This window comes from Enhydra lutris, unplaced genomic scaffold (genome assembly GCF_002288905.1).
Source record: "Enhydra lutris kenyoni isolate GAN:26980312 unplaced genomic scaffold, ASM228890v2 scaffoldscaffold8, whole genome shotgun sequence".
NCBI classification, from domain to species: Eukaryota; Metazoa; Chordata; class Mammalia; order Carnivora; family Mustelidae; genus Enhydra; species Enhydra lutris.
The window spans coordinates 29834987-29851055 of NW_019154092.1; the positions used below are offsets into that span (position 1 = coordinate 29834987).

Consider the following 16069-nt stretch of genomic DNA (forward strand, 5'->3'; position numbering starts at 1 on the left):
TACTGAGTTTGTGTGCATTGAACAAATTAATAAGTGCATGAATATGTTTGATTCTGGTTCTGATTGAGAAATAGAGTAAACAAAATATATAACTAGTAAATAAACTAATTTAGCCTCTCCTTACTATGTTAGAGAATGATTATCATGTTTTTAAGTCTTTTTAGGTTTTCTGGCAGAAGTTCCAGCTACAAATTAAGTGAATAGGTCTATTGAAATGTCCCATCTCTCCTACCTCTGTTGGGTCATATGCTGCAGAGTTAGTGATCCTAGGAGCTAAGGGTGCTCTTTGAATCGAACTGTACTGCCTTGGAAAAATTAAATAGGAATGGATGCAAAATAATAGAGATTTGCATTGAAGTAATCTGGGCTGTAAGCATTAAAAAAAAAAATCAGATTTTCGAGAACATGAAGTTACTTTTGATTTTCATATACTGTATCATCAGTACCATTGTTTACTTTGCCAGTGACCAAAAGAGCTAGCCTTTCGTGTAAAATAGCACAGAAGATAAATTTATATCCATCTAGCTCTTCTGGAGAGAACTGTTGTTTAATGAGGCTGTGCACTACAGTGTTTTTGGTTCTCCCCTCATCATGGTTACTGTAGTTTTCAGTAGTTGCTCACTGCACATGACTCGATATCAAATATTGAGTAGGTATGATTTTGAGGCAAGAATGTGACAGTAACATGGATCCCTTGTTCACTGTGCAGTCAGGAAATGTTGGTTTGATGAAGGAAGGAATATAGGCAAGAGAGCACAAGTCCCAGAGAGAAAAGAGCACAGATAATACTTTTTAAGTATCCCTTAGGATTTTTGGGGGGTGCTTTTCAGGTTGCTGTCTAGCAATCTCGTGAAGTAGGCAAGAACTATTATATGTTTTTCATAGATAAACTCTCTGGCCTGGCCTGAATTGTTCAGGTAAATACCTCTGCTGCCCACCATGGAACATTAAGGTGCTCTTTGAGAAGCCACTATGTTGCCCATCAGCCCAGTCCTTGAAAACATCTGCTCATTTGGCGTTCACTGTGAGGCATATGTGCAAAGTGTGGGTTTCCTCCATCTCCTTCATCTGAGTGCACTTGGCTTGTCTCCTTCCGGCTCAGCAGTGAGATAGGCCTTTGAGCTTCCGTGTCTGCTGTTCATCACAGTGACTCCTGGCCTCTCTGAAGTCCCTCAGTCTCCTCCAGAGCTCCCCGAGATGACCTCCTCATGTAGCAGAAATGTTACTAGTCACACTATCCCAAATGACTTTCCAAATTTGGCGACAGTTTCTCCAGTCATTTTCTCATGTTATTTTCACAGGTTGTGGGGTAGGGGTAGGGGTAGGGGAATAGAAACTAAAGATCAGGGATATCTGTAAAATTACTGTCAGAGCCAGGACTAGGTCTCAGATCATATGATCCTCTTTTCTTCTCCATTACACTTTCCCTCAGTGTTTCTGAATATCTAGTGATGAGTCAGTGTTTATTTGTAGGAGTTATTAGTATGTTCTTGATACTACTAATTTTTCTGTATTTTATAAGTATTTTTTAAGTCTGATTTTTAAACTTATTCTGAATACCAAAATTTCGTATACATGTTAGTCTTAGTCTTATAGTTCATTATAGTTATTTTTAAGTTAATCTTTTTTTCTTTTTGTCTCTATAGGTTATGAACGTGATTTCTGATGAAACTGGATTGGAATAATTTTCATGACCTTTGTATATTTATATATATATATATTTTAAAATTTTGCATTTGACTTAAGTGCCATGAGAAAATTTGCATATTGCAAGGTGGTCCTAGCCACCTCCTTGATTTGGGTACTCTTGGATATGTTCCTGCTGCTTTACTTCAGTGAATGCAACAAATGTGATGAAAAAAAGGAGCGAGGACTTCCTGCTGGGGACGGTTAGTGATATTTTATAATAATACATCTGTTTTAATAAGTGTATTACTGGTTTGTTCACCAATTTGGGTACTATAAAATTTTAATCTTTTTAGATTAATAGTAATCCCTGGCTTCCTAAATAATGATGATCATATTATTACCAGTTTTCCAGTGACTTCTTCCAACGGTTAAAATATTAAAGTATCATAAATTCATTATTTGTGTTCAGTGTTAAACACGTGGTTAATTTTCTGCAAGTTGTGTTACCAAGAAATGTAGGAAAGCTAATATCAACTATTATTAGACTAATAAGGACTAGTAGTTGGAACCAACAAAATTGTATGGCATTAGTGTAATGCCAGAAATGCTGGGTGTTTAAATTACAGTATCTGGTATCAAAAGACTTTTTTCCCTTGCCTTCTCATCTCCGTTTTCAGGGAAATCATTCTGGATGGATGTGATCTGGAGACTTCTTTTTGTTAATGCTGTAGATAGCACTTTTAGGGAGGGCTTTCGTAAAGATGAGGCCGAATGATAGAGGTTGAGAGTGAGACTGCAATAGTTGGTGTGGAAAAGAAAGGAAACACAAATACGAAGGACCTGGGTTGGAAGTACTAACATTTTTGGCAGTGGACACAGGGAAAATTCAGTTTTGAACCCCTTGTGTTCAAACCAACAAACAAATGTTGCTTTTCATTTTTAAATTATTTTTATTTTTTAAAAGATTTATTCATTTGAGAGAGAGCACATGCGCACAGGCTGAGGGGGCCAAGGGAGGGGGAGAGGGGAAGCAGACTCCCTGCTGAGTGTGGAGCCTGTATTAGGGCTGGATCTCATAACCCTGAGATCATGACCTGAGCCGAAATCAAGAGTTGGAAGCTCAACCGACTGAGCCACCCAGGCGCCCCTGCTTTTAATTTTTTTTTAACGTAATGAAAATGAGGCAATGATTCAGCTGTTCTGAGCTCTGAACTCTCTATGATTAGTTATAGAAAATATGGCTGTGTAGTGATTCTGATATTTTTAGGAATTATATGTGAATGACTACTGTTCTAATGTAAGCTTTGAGTCTGTGATATTTAAATTTTTCATTATTTTTATGAGACCACCTGGTCCTCTAAAGTTTATAATCTAAAAATATTTATTTGTATTGATTATGCCTACTTACTGTAATTTTTATAGATGAGATTATTTAACCAGTCCTGTTTATTTCTTCTTGGGAAATTTGCCTAAAATTAGGCTCATAGGCTCATTGGCTAGTACTGGGCTAGCACTGGTGAATGTTTTTAAACGCTGATATGTGCTAGGCAGTGTATTAGGAGCTAGTGATACACAGCTCAGCAACAACAACAACAAAAAGACAAAATTCCTCCCTTTGGGGAACTCATAGCCATAGGAGAGAAAGAATAATAGTAAAATACTGATAGAATAAATAACATTCCAGAGATGTGTGTAAGAGCAGAACGGGAGGAACGTGTGTCTGAGAGGGTGCAGTAAGGAAATAATGCTCGTGTTGAGTGGTGTCAGGGTGAGCAGGTGTTTGTTAGGTTTGATGAATAAGCAAGGGAAAGAAGCATTCGCAAGATAAGCAAGCGAGAGAACAGAGTTGATGGATAGAAAACAAGAGGAAGGAGCACAGATGAAGCTTAAGAGGTTAGCAGAGGCCAGACTGCGGACAGTCTTTTCTGGCATGCTGAATGTTTTGGATTTCTTTATAGGCAGCGGCATGCCATTGAAGGATTTTAAACGGGAATAAGTAACCTGATGGCATCCAGACTGAGGAGAAAGCATTTGGTGGTCATGTGGCTGATGTACTAGAGGAGACTAGCTGCGAGGCTGTTGTGACAGTTTAAGAGAAGTTCTTAAGGCCTACACTGAAGTGATACTGAAATAGAAAGGAAAACAATATATATGAAAAGTATATAAAAGGTGGAATTTATATAACATGGGGAGCCACTGAATGTAGGTAGTAATAAAAGAAGAGTTTAAGATCTCTCTCAGGTTTCCCTGCTTGGTGAGTTGACAGGAAGCAGGCCCCCAGAGGTAGAGCAGCTTTGATGGGGGTGGCAGGATGAGCTGGCTTGGGAGTATTTGACTAGGAGGTGCTGGTAGGAATGTTCTACAGAAGACAGTTGTTCAAGGTGCAGAATGTAGGTGGCAGTGTAAGCCTTGTCTGTGCAGAACACTGCGCCGGGAGCATGTGTAGGCTTAGAAGAGACAGACCCAGGGTTGGAGAGCGTCATGGAGGTCAGTAAAGGAAGAGAGGCTTCTCAGGAAGTCAGAGGTGGAAGGAGACACCAGAGGGAGGGTGGTCATGAAAATCCAGGAGTTGTGTTTGTCAGAGATTTTACCTGAGATGAAGATAAGGTGCTTCTTTATATTTGGTAATGGGGTTTCTTTTGACCCTGGCAGGTGCCATTTCAGTGCCAGGGGATTTGATGTACCCATGAAGGAGCAGAGATACAGTGTAGCCTCTTCTTTCAGGAAGCTTCCACACAGAGGAAAAGGGGGTCTGCATGGGGTACCTGGCTGGTTCAGTCAGTGGAGCATGAAACTCTTGATCTCATGGTTGTGAGTTTGAGCCCCACATTGGGTAAAGGGGTTACTTAAAAAGAAAAAAAAATGTTTTAAATATTTTCTTTATTTATTTGACAGAGATCACAAGTAGGCAGAGGCAGGCAGAGAGAGAGAGAGAGGGAGGCAGGCTCCCTGCTGAGCAGAGAGCCCGATGCAGGACTCGATCCCAGGACCCTGAGATCATGACCTGAGCCGAAGGCAGAGGCTTTAACCCACTGAGCTACCCGGGTGCCCCATAAAAAGAAAATCTTAACAAAAAGAAGAAACGAAGAAGAAAAGGTGTAGTGCGCTGGTTAAAGGAATGGAGGCAAAGTCATCTCTGTGTGTATGTTTTTATGTACTACAAGGGATAAAATACGAGGGACAAATGCAATACCTGAAGGAGCACATTCTTAGCAGATGAGACAGACAGTGTGGTATCAGAGCCATAAGAAAAGGGTTACATTTGAAGAAATCGCCAAGGTTAATACAGTTCTGAAAGCCACTGTGGCATGAGCATCAAAGACAAGAAGTGACTTTTATACCAAAGCATAAAAGTACTACCTAAAGGAGAAATGGTCTGGGAGCAACAGCAGGAGGCTTTGAGCCCTCATTGGGACCTCCTGGGAAAGAAGGACCAGTTCTCCCAGAAGAGGTTTGTGAGGCTAGTGGGCTCTGGGGGAGGGCAGAGTTAAGTCCAGTGGAAGGGGCCTGTGTGTTGTGGAGAAAGACGATAAAGCAGCTTTACAATGGCCAAAGGGGGGGGAATCTTGGGTGTTTGGTGGGACTACTGAGAAGGAGGGAAGCTCAAGAGAGAAGGACTGAGCAATACACATGAGGGTGAGGAGACAGTGTGGAAGGAGACAGAGTGGGAGGCTGGCAGTTCCGGGTGGAGCATCCATTTGCAACTTTGTTCCTTGTAGCCTTAAGGAGTTAAAGGGAAAGGGGGAAAACGATTGGAGGAAGGGGGACAGGTGGTGCTAAGAATGGCTTGAATAATCTGCTCCCTGTGAAGTTTCAGTGCAGTAGGAGCTGGGAGGTCGTGGGTGGTGCTGGCACCCTGAAGTCCCTGCGTTCTCAGCTTAAGGCTGGGAAGGGCTTGCAGTGGTGCCCTTGAGAACTTGCACTGAAGCGGCTGGGAAAGGACACATAGCTGAGAGCACCAAGGTCATGGACCTTCTTAGTGGAGAAGCACGTGCACCCGCTGATCGGAAGAGTGGAGGTCTCTTGAAAGTACCATGATCTTTGGATCTCTAGGATCTTTGGTTTTTACGGCATTTGAAAAACCAAAAACGCATAAGATAAAAAATAATGAACAGAATTACTGTTTCAGTATTACAAAGATCTCATTCTGAACATTCTTTGAACTGCTCTACAGTGCCCATTTGGTGAAATTTATCCAATTCTGATCTTTATATTGTGAATAAAGGTGTCCTGTTTTTAGGTGGAATGGATCGATTATCTTTACCATAATGCTGGATCTCTTAAAAGATTGTCAATGATAATCTCTTTTCTAGGATTTACTTGTTACTTGCCTACTTCACGTAATAGTGGGCCAGTCTTTGTGATTACAGAAAGGTTGGTTTTGATTTGGTTTTTTTCCTGAGCAGTTCTGTCTCATACTTTTATACTTGGCATTTTATACCCCAGGCTATTTGAGAATAGCAGTACTCTTCTCTTGCTAGAGAATTAGACAGGATCCTCTTGAAAAACTGGGGTTAGTGTGGGTTGTGTCCTGGGAATATTTTTGTTGCCCTCCTGACTTCCTAATTAACTCGTTCATTCAATTTATGGATTTGGATGTTGTATAAAATATTCAGTGTTTTTACAGATGCAGTTTCTAGTAGGAATTGAACTTTTATGCCAGCACTATACTCAATTTTCCAATCATTAATATGTTGATAATTCAAGTTTTCATGTGTGTATGCTAGGATTATTTCAACTTCAAACATCAGGAAGCCTTTTGGTGGTTAAAAACTTAAAAGAATATTATTAGTAAAGGCTTTCAGAAACTTACAAGGTTTTTTGCACGTGTAAAGGTTTATATACTGAACACATTACAAATAAATTGAACATAACTTTGGAATGAAAGTTGAAACTGACAAGGATTTGAGGTAGCAGAGAGTTAATCAGTGAATTTTACTATATACTTTTGATTTACTTTTTTTTGAGAGAGGAAGAGAGAGCACACGTGCACAAGGAGGGGGTGGAAGGGTCAGAGGGAGAGGGAGAATCTTAAGCAGACTTCACACTCAGCACGGAGCCTGATGCCAAGCTTGAACTCATGATTCTGAGATCATGACCTAAGTTGAAATCAGAGTCGGACACTTAATCCACTGAGCCACCTAGGTACTCCTATAATTTTGACGTTAAAAAAATCAGGTAATTTGCTGTATTTCATCACCATCTTACATATTTTTGTTTATAGAATACTTATACTAAGAAAGCAGAAACATTCCAGTTAACATTTAAGCCACATCCCATTTTCGGAGATTATTAAAATGTGGAAAAACATTTTGGGATAGGTAAAATATAATGCCTAAAAACAGTAAGAATGATAATTTTGTAAGAAGATAAAATCATTTGGGAGAAATGATTTTAGCCTTTTATTAGTATTTTTTCCCCCAAAGGGTATTATAACTTTATACTTTTTTATTCTATTTACATGAGAAAAACAGAAATTAAAAAAAAATTTTTTTTTTAAAGATTTTATTTATTTATTTGACAGACAGAAATCACAAGCAGGCATAGAAGCAGGCAGAGAGAGAGGAAGGGAAGCAGGCTCCCTGCTGATACCAGGACTCTGGGATTATGACCCGAGCCGAAGGCATAGGCTTTAACCCACTGAGCCACCCAGACGCCCCACAAATTAAAAATTTCTAAGATTTATTAAAGTACATTCAAAGGTATATCATGTGGTTTGTGTATATTGATATGATTGGTGACATTCAGAATCAATCTGTAGTTTTCTTGGTAATTAAGTTTTTAAAACATACTTTATTGTCTTTTAAATGAAGTTTACTCAAAATATAAAAAGCATTTGTTCTGACATAATACTTTGGATTAACATTAATGTGAACATCTCCCTTGTCAAAGTTGGATTTGTTAGAAATGATCTGCATGTAAAATTTTATGCCAAGAAGAATTTTCTTTCAGTTCAGGAAATGATATCCAAACCCCATTTTGGTTGCTCTGAAACAAAAATTTCACTGAACTCACTTTTAATTTACCTAAAAGACTGGACAGTAGAATGCCTGGAAGTTAATGCTTACCATGCAATCTACTAGCACATTAGTAGTGAAAATATATTCATTATCCACATGCATTTTATCCTGAGCTCTTTGCCAAAGGAAACTATTTGACTAGTCCATTTAATTCTTTAGGATATTATAATCTCTAGATTATTGTGGTGGATTTTGTACTTCATGTAGTAGTCATATAATTCTTGGTAATTTCTACTGTAGCTTGGAAATCTCATGTGTACCGGTAGGTTAAATGATATAATGTGGGCATTATACTAGATATTCCGATTACTAGTAAGTACCAAGTGGTCAAATCAGTAAAATGTTGCAACAGCAGGATTGTATATGTTGTACAGTTTTGTCTGCTTCTTTAAGATACTAAAGCCAGAGTTTTACTTCATAATGATGGGGCATTTAACATTCTGGCCATATAATCTCTTATTCTGTAAACTATCAAGTTTATTCTTACTAGTCCTCACAGTAATAATTTCTGGAGTCTTCCTTCATGCTCCCCCAACCCCCACTGAAAATGTCAAACATAAATAAAAGTAGAGAAAATAGAACTCCCATATACCCACCATCTGGCTCCAGCAGTTGTCAATTCTTCAAGACTAGTCTTATGGCATGGATATATGGGTACCTCTTTTTCTCTGTCCTCCCTTTCAATCTTTTTGTTGTTTTTGATGAAGAAATTGGCTGTTTTCTTTTTCCCAGTTTTCTGTAGTCAGGATTTGCATCTCTTTAACATTTTTTGTCATGTCCTTCAGTGCCCTATATTTTCTGTGAATTTAGTAGGTAGGCCCGGATGCTTGATCAAGTTCAGGATCTACCCTTATCCCCGTCACCTCACCCAAGCAATAATATGTTCTAGACGGCATTCTATATAACTTAATATTCTTCTTAATTTAAAAACTAAACAGCATGAAAAACTTTTTTCTCATTTTAACTTTTCTTTAAAGTATCATCTTATACTAAAATAGGGTTTAGATAACTGAGAGAGATTTATAATTAAGGCCACTAGATGTCTCCTACCTACTATTTGTGTTAACTCTGCCGTGCACACAGGTTGATTGCCACCACCAGAACTCTACTGCTTTCTGTTGACCCCTGAACATCCCAATCCCCAAATCTGTTGGTTGCCCTTTTTTTCCCCCCAGGGACAGGTAATTAAGTAGAATTGACTCTAAGTGTTTTTATAATTTATGATTTTTAAACATTTAAAATTATATGTGGGGATTATACATCTGTGTTTGTATTATAGTTTTTATTACACTTGTCACTGACAGTTTTTGTAATCTGTCAACCCTAATATTTAAAGAGCTTTGGTGCACCTGGGTGCCTCAGTTAGTTAAGTGCCAGACTCTTGATTTTGTCTTGGGTCATGATCACAAGATCATGAGATTAAGCTCCACATTAGGCTGAGTGTGGAGCTTGCTTAAGATTCTCTTTCCCGGGACGCCTGGGTGGCTCAGTTGGTTAAGCAGCTGCCTTCGGCTCAGGTCATGATCCCAGTGTCTTGGGATCGAGTCCCACATCGGGCTCCTTGCTCATCAGGGAGCCTGCTTCTCCCTCTGCCTCTGCCTGCCATTCTTTCTGCCTGTGCTTGCTCTCTCTCCCTCTCTCTCTCTCTGACAAATAAATAAATAAAATCTTTAAAAAAAAAAAAAAAAAAAGATTCTCTTTCTCCGGGGCACCTGGGTGGCTCAGTGGGTTGGGCTGCTGCCTTCGGCTCAGGTCGTGATCTCGGGGTCCTGGGTTCGAATGTCGCTTAGGGCTCTCTGCTCAGCAGGGAGCCTGCTTCTCTCTCTCTCTCTCTCTCTCTCTCTCTCTCTCTGCCTGCCTCTCCATCTACTTGTGATCTCTCTCTGTCAAATAAATAAATAAAATCTTTAAAAAAAAAGATTCTCTCTCCCCGTACACCTGGGTGGCTCAGTGGGTTAAGCCTCTTGTCTTCCGCTCAGGTCATGATCTCAGGGTCTTGGGATAGAGCCCCGCATTGGGCTCTCTGCTCAGCAGGAAGCCTGCTTCCCTGCCCCCGCTCTGCCTGCCTCTCTGTCTACTTGTGATCTCTTGCTCTCTGTCAAATAATAAATAAAATTAAAAAAAAAAAGAAATCTCCCTGGGATGCCTTGGTGGCTCAGTTAAGCATCCAGTTCTTGATTTCAGCTCAGTTCATGATCTCAGAGTCATGAGATCGAGCCCCACCTCCAGTTCCGACTGGGCATGGAGCCAACTTAGGATTCTCTCTCCCTCTCCCACCCCCTGCCTACTTGCGCACATGCATGCCCTCTCAAAAACACATTATAAGGTGCACAGGTGGTTTAGTGGTAGAATTCTCACCTGCCACGTGGAAGGCCCAGGTTCAATTCCTGGCCCATGCAGCACACCGCCCTTTTGGGGTGCCTGGGTGGCTCAGTGGGTTAAAGCCTCTGACTTCGGCTCGGGTCATGATCCCAGGGTCCTGGGATCGAGCCCCACATTGGGCTCTGCACAGCAGGGAGCCTGCTTCCCCGCCCTCTCTCTCTGCCTGCCTCTCTGCCTGCCTCTCTGCCTGCTTGTGATCTCTGTCTGTCAAGCAAATAAATAAGAAAATCTTTAAAAAAGAACACATTATAAAATGAAATTTAAAAAAATAAAGAGCTTAGTTACTTGGCAAACATTAGGCAGGATTTGTTTTTAAAAATGGTTTTACATGAGTTTTTTATAATTGTAAAGTTATTTCCTAATATTTTAATGCCCTCCTAAAATCACAGTTCATTCTGAGAACAGGAACAGAATTATTTTATACCATTTTTTTCTTGATGGTTGTCTAAGATATGTTTTTATATTCTAGTTGGAGTTGTTGAAGACACAATAATTTCATATTTTACAGCCCTGGTGTTTGTAGGTTGCTTTGTACCACCATCTGAAGCAACCATCTTACAGGTCAGCTTTACCAGCCAGTGATATTCTTGGGTAGATGAAACCTGGCTGAAGAGAGATGGTTTGTCTACTGTCTCAATGTCTCTATTTTTGTGTAGAGACTTTTTAGAGGTGCCTAAAAAAATAAACAATGAGAGAATAGAAATTTCAGCTTTAAAAATAAACAAGTAATGTACAAAACAGGTATTTTTATCCCATTCTTGGCTTTACCTCATTCTCTCCTTGTGCCTTTTAGATGAGAAGTTTAATATACTTTTTTCCAAGTTTAATGTATCTGAGAACTTGTTTTTCTTGAAGTTGTAAAGGAAATAACTTTAAAATTATAGAAAACAAGCAAAAAAAATTATAGAAAACAATTCTGAACATCTCAAAAGTGTAAAACAAGAAACAGTATTTGGCAATTGCTGAATATTACTTTTTAAGTTAAATTTAATTTTAAGATTTTATTTAAAATTTATTTATTTAATAAATATATATTTATTATATATAAATATAATAAATATAAATAAATAATAAAAATTATTTATTTATCTGAGAGAGAGAGTGCTCATGTGCACCAGTGGGGCCGGGGCAAAGGAAGTGGGAGAAGCAGACTTCCCACTGAATAGGGAGCCCAATGTGGCATCTGATCCCAGGACCCTCAGATCATGACCTGAGCTGAAGGCAGACGTTTAACCGTCTGAGCCACACAGGCGCCCCTGAATATTACTCTTTTTATGTATATACCAAGAGATAATATTACTTCTGGTTAGAATTATCTTTCATGATGCTCCACCTTGCTTAATGCTTATTATAATGTCTTAATTGATTCTAGGATTTCATTTTGACTTATTTTGAATAGTGCTCACATTTAATTGAGCATATAGTTATAAAACTCCTATAGGACAGTATTATGAATTCCACGAAAGGTACACGAATGAATCAAACCAGAGCTAAAAAGAGGTGTAATCTAGTGGGGGGCCCACAGGACAGGTTAGCAATCATAGGAGGTAGCAGTTGATAAGAGATGTAAGAGCTCTTGATGATGAAATGATGTGGCATTCAAGAGTAGTAGATGATCACTGTAGAGAGATTTGGAAAAGCTGCAGACAAGAGAATCTCTTTTAGCTGGGCCTTAAAAGACAACTAGGTGTTTGGTATTACAGAAATAAGACTGGGGAGGTGCAGTGAGAGGGGACTTCTGTGAGCAAATGCACCAAAGCAGGAAAATACGAGGCACATATGAAGGAAAGTAGCGAGTTGCTGTTTGACTGAAGGATTAAGTACTGAAGTAGGGGTGGGGAGTGGCTTGGTAGAGGGCTGAGCAGATGGTCGGTTTTGAAAGTTAGGTTAAATTCCCTATTAAAGAGTTAGACTCTAGTGCTCACAGGAATACCACAATGAAAGTTGTGCTTTAGAGGGTTAATGTGGTAATGATATTTGAGATGGGAATGCCAAGGCTGTGCATGATGCAGGTGAGTAGTGCAGGGTGAGGAGGTCTTGAGTGAGGACGCTGGTGTGGAGGAGGAGGACAGGGCAGCTGCTAGGAGGTTTTACAGACTGGGAGAGGAAGGGCTCAGAAATGGCTCTGGTTGTTGAGGGCACAGTTTAAACTCATTATTAAAATAGAAACATTTATCAATTGCTATAAAATTGATGTTAAGTTTCTTCTGTATTTTTAGTTCTAGAGCCAATACAAAAGCCTCATGAAGGTCCTGGAGAAATGGGGAAACCAGTCGTCATTCCTAAAGAGGATCAAGAAAAGATGAAAGAGATGTTTAAAATCAATCAGTTCAATTTAATGGCGAGTGAGATGATCGCACTCAACAGATCTTTACCAGATGTCAGGTTAGAAGGGTAAGTTTCTGGTGTGGTCCTGACAGCATTGAATTTGAATGAAAAGTGTGTTCTGAGTTCCCAATAAATTACACTTTGGTGTTGACTGTTCTTAAAGTGAATGTTTGATCACTAAGTTATTACTTACCCACTTAAATTTAAATACTGATAAAAATACTGCTGATCATTAGGCTATAAATTTTAGGCTTTGGAAAATAATAATTTATCTTAATAGATTAGTAAGGGATTTTAAACTTCTCAAAACATTCCTATAATCAGCTTTTTAAAAAAGATTCTTTTAAGAGGTATGTAACTTAAAATGGTAATGTATATAGTCATAGGCGTACAGATGACTAAATTTTTACATATACGTACATACCTGTCTAATCGTCATCCACATCAAGATATGTGTGTTGTGTGGATGAATATTCCATAACTTATTTACACACTCATAGACATTTGGGTTGTCTCCACCTTTGACTCTTATGAGTAAAGCAGTTGTGACATTCTTGTGCATGTCTTTTGGAGGACTTAGGCACTCATTTCTGTTTGATATGTACGGGGAAAGGAATAGATTATACATTTATACAGCATTAGTATGTGCTACCAGACATTTTTCCAGGATGATTGTACTGATTTACATTCCCACTACCAATGTAAGAGGACCAGTTGCCCCACATGAAGAAGGTAACATAAGGTATCTGGGCTAGAGGACAGCAGACCCCATTACACAGCTTCCCATTAGAAGCAAAGGAACTATATAGAAAACACATGGAGCAGGTGAACATACACATTTGGCTCCTGAGACCATAGTCGCCTTGCCCTCTGGGCCTCCCATTAGCACCAACAGCCAGGCCATCTTTCTCCAGGCAAGAGATTGGAGGATCATTCTTGATAGGGTAGGACTAGGCACAGAGGAAAAAAAAAAACCAAACCTCATAGTAATCATCACTCCAAGCTAATATTCAGCTTTTTGGTTCCCTATTTTTATAACAAATACATAACTAAGGAATACTAGACAATCACAAGAAACACTCAAACATGAAAAGTATAGTGCCCAGAAGAGAAATAACACAAGTTGGAGGAAGCAAAAACTCTTCAGGGAGAAGAAAACTTAAAAAGAATTAATCCCAATGAAATAAGAAAGCATATTACAACCATAAAGCAGTAGGATGTTATTCAAAAGATATATTTGGAAAACCAGGAGTGGAGTTTAAAAAGACAGAAAGAAAAGGGCAAAACTTAGTGCAACTCAGCAGCAACCCTGGAAATAAAGGAGCAAAATTTCAGAGGAAAAGAATTGCCAGTCTAGAATTCTGTATCTGCCCTTACTTGCAATCAAATGCATAGGTTAAAAAAGGACGTTTTTGGAAATGAAAAGTCTCATAATCATAACATGGAACTGCCACACACCCTTTCTTGGAAGGTTACTGGAGATTATGATCCACCAAATGAGGACCTATACTCAGAAAAAGATGGACAGAGGTTGTGGAAGACAGGGGATTTGGCCTAAAACAAATGTGGTAGGAGTCCCTTGAGGATGGTGAAGGGAGAGCCCTCGGTGACAGTTGTTAGGCCAAGAGGAAACCACCCAGATGGAAGCAGGACTTTAAGAAGATGGATGATGGTACAGCTGAAGGCCTCTGGAAGAGATTTAGACGATGGGGAGTTTGGGAGGCAATTAGTAAGTGCATAGAAAACCATAGCAGGGGAAATATTATAATTTCAGGGAAGATTTTTAAAGTTGTACAGAGAAAGCAAAAGCAGTTACAGTTTAGTACATGGCACAGCTGTGAATGCGTCCTAGAAGGCCACCATTTAATATTGTTCATATAAAAATTAAACTGTGGAAAAAAAAAATTAAACTGGGGGATGGGGAGTATCAGTGTGTTTGTCCAGCAGATTGGCTAAGTGGTGGTCAGTCAAAAGAAGCTTCGCTATAATCTTAAGTTTTCCCAAGCTGTTAACCCTCCTGAACAATACAGACAGAGAGCTGCACTCTTCAGGGAAGCCTGCAGTTGAAATGTTAATGGTGTCTGTGCTAAAAAGAGCCTTGATTGTTAGTGTTCCTGGTAGAGTAGTCTGCTATATATGTTACTGTTCTCAACACATTTTATTGAACATTTATGTTTTGAACAGTGTTTAAGTGGTGTGATACACATGCTTGTGCACTAAATTTTGGGGTTGATGAGGACTGCCTGGATTTGAAAGTCTCACTTCGCACAAGCTGCTGATATGCAGTCCTTACCAACCGTTTGTTCTCTGTGGGAGTGGGCCGCTTATGAAGTTGGCACAAAGTCGCTACTGTCCCTGAGTAGCTTTTTTGCACCTTCTTGCTCCATCTCTGTGCAGGTATCTTTTGAAGTTTTTTGTTTGTTTGTAACTTTGTGGGGAATTTCAAATGTGTATGGAAAGACAGTAGTATAAGGAACCCTCGTGTTCCTCACCTTGCTTCAGTAATGCCCAATAGTCTTGTCTCTTACTTACACCCTCTCATAGTCCCCCAGCAATCTCTGTCACCTGGTATGTACACCTCTGTGTATCTTGCTACTATTCTAGGGTAAGTCTGTATGAACAGTAGAACACAGTACAAGTGATAGAGTGTTGCTTTCAGGATTAGGTTATAAAATACACTGTGGTTTCTAATTTGGTTTTTACTCTCACTTGGGTCATTAGCTCTGGAATTAGCCAAGCGACTTGATAGCAGCAGCAGTCCTATCGTAAAGCCCCTCTGGTTTGTGGCCTTTTGTGAATAACCAACTAAGTTTGATTAGAAGTGTATTATCCAGTTCCAGGTAAAGGTGTATCATCTGTAAATATTCCAGTGTGTATCTCTGAAAGATGAAGACTCATATAGGAAGGAAGGTCATGATACCATTTCACGCCTAAAAAATTAATTTAACAGTGACTCCATAATAACATGAAATGCTTAGTTGGTGTTCAGATTTCCCTAGTTATGTCATACTTTTTTTTTTGTAGTGTTTTTTTTTTTTTTAAAGATTTTATTCATTTGAGAGAGAGAAGGTGAGAGAGAGAGCATTGACAGGGGGGGAGGGTCAGAGGAAGAGGCAGGCTCCCCACCAAATAGAGAGCCCTACATGGGACTCGATCCTAGGACCCAAGGGCCACAACCCAAGCTGAAGGCAGTCACCCAGCCAGCTGAGCCACCCAGGCACCTCTGTAGTGTTTTTATCAGGATCCAAATAAGGGCCACACGATGCAAATGGTACACATGTCTCTCAAGCCTCTCTCAGTCTCTGCAGGTTCCCTCTCCATTTTTTTCCCCCAGAGACCAGGCAGAGTATCTTGTATCTTTCCTCAGCCTGCATTTTGTGGACTGCATCACTACAGTGTCATCGACTATTCCTCTGTCCCTCTCTTGGCTGTGGTTTGGTAGGTTAACGGCATTTTGTACCAGTATCCTTCAAGTCAGCTGAATTGTGTACTTCTGGTACTAAAGTTGTACAGTCTGGTCAGTCATGTGCATCCCCATTGGACAGGTCTGTTGAATGTCCCATCCATCTGTTTTTCCTTCTTAGAACTCCGATTAGCCAGGCTTTGGACTACTTGAATTGGTTCTGTTAGTCTCTTATATTTTTGTCTTATCTTTATTCTTCTTCCAGGGGAAATTTCTAGACTATCTTTGAGCTATTCTCTTGAATTTT

At 39.6% G+C, this 16069-nt stretch overlaps 1 protein-coding gene across 1 annotated transcript in view; it reads left to right on the plus strand.

Moving 5' to 3' along the window:
- LOC111142596 (polypeptide N-acetylgalactosaminyltransferase 1) overlaps positions 1-16069 on the plus strand; it is a 77270-nt gene that overhangs the window by 10115 nt on the left and 51086 nt on the right. Inside the window, exons 2-3 of the mRNA XM_022495893.1 lie at positions 1647-1889; positions 12251-12425. Coding sequence (XP_022351601.1) covers positions 1751-1889; positions 12251-12425 — 314 coding nt within the window. The 5' untranslated portion in view covers positions 1647-1750. The remainder of the gene's footprint in view (positions 1-1646; positions 1890-12250; positions 12426-16069) is intronic.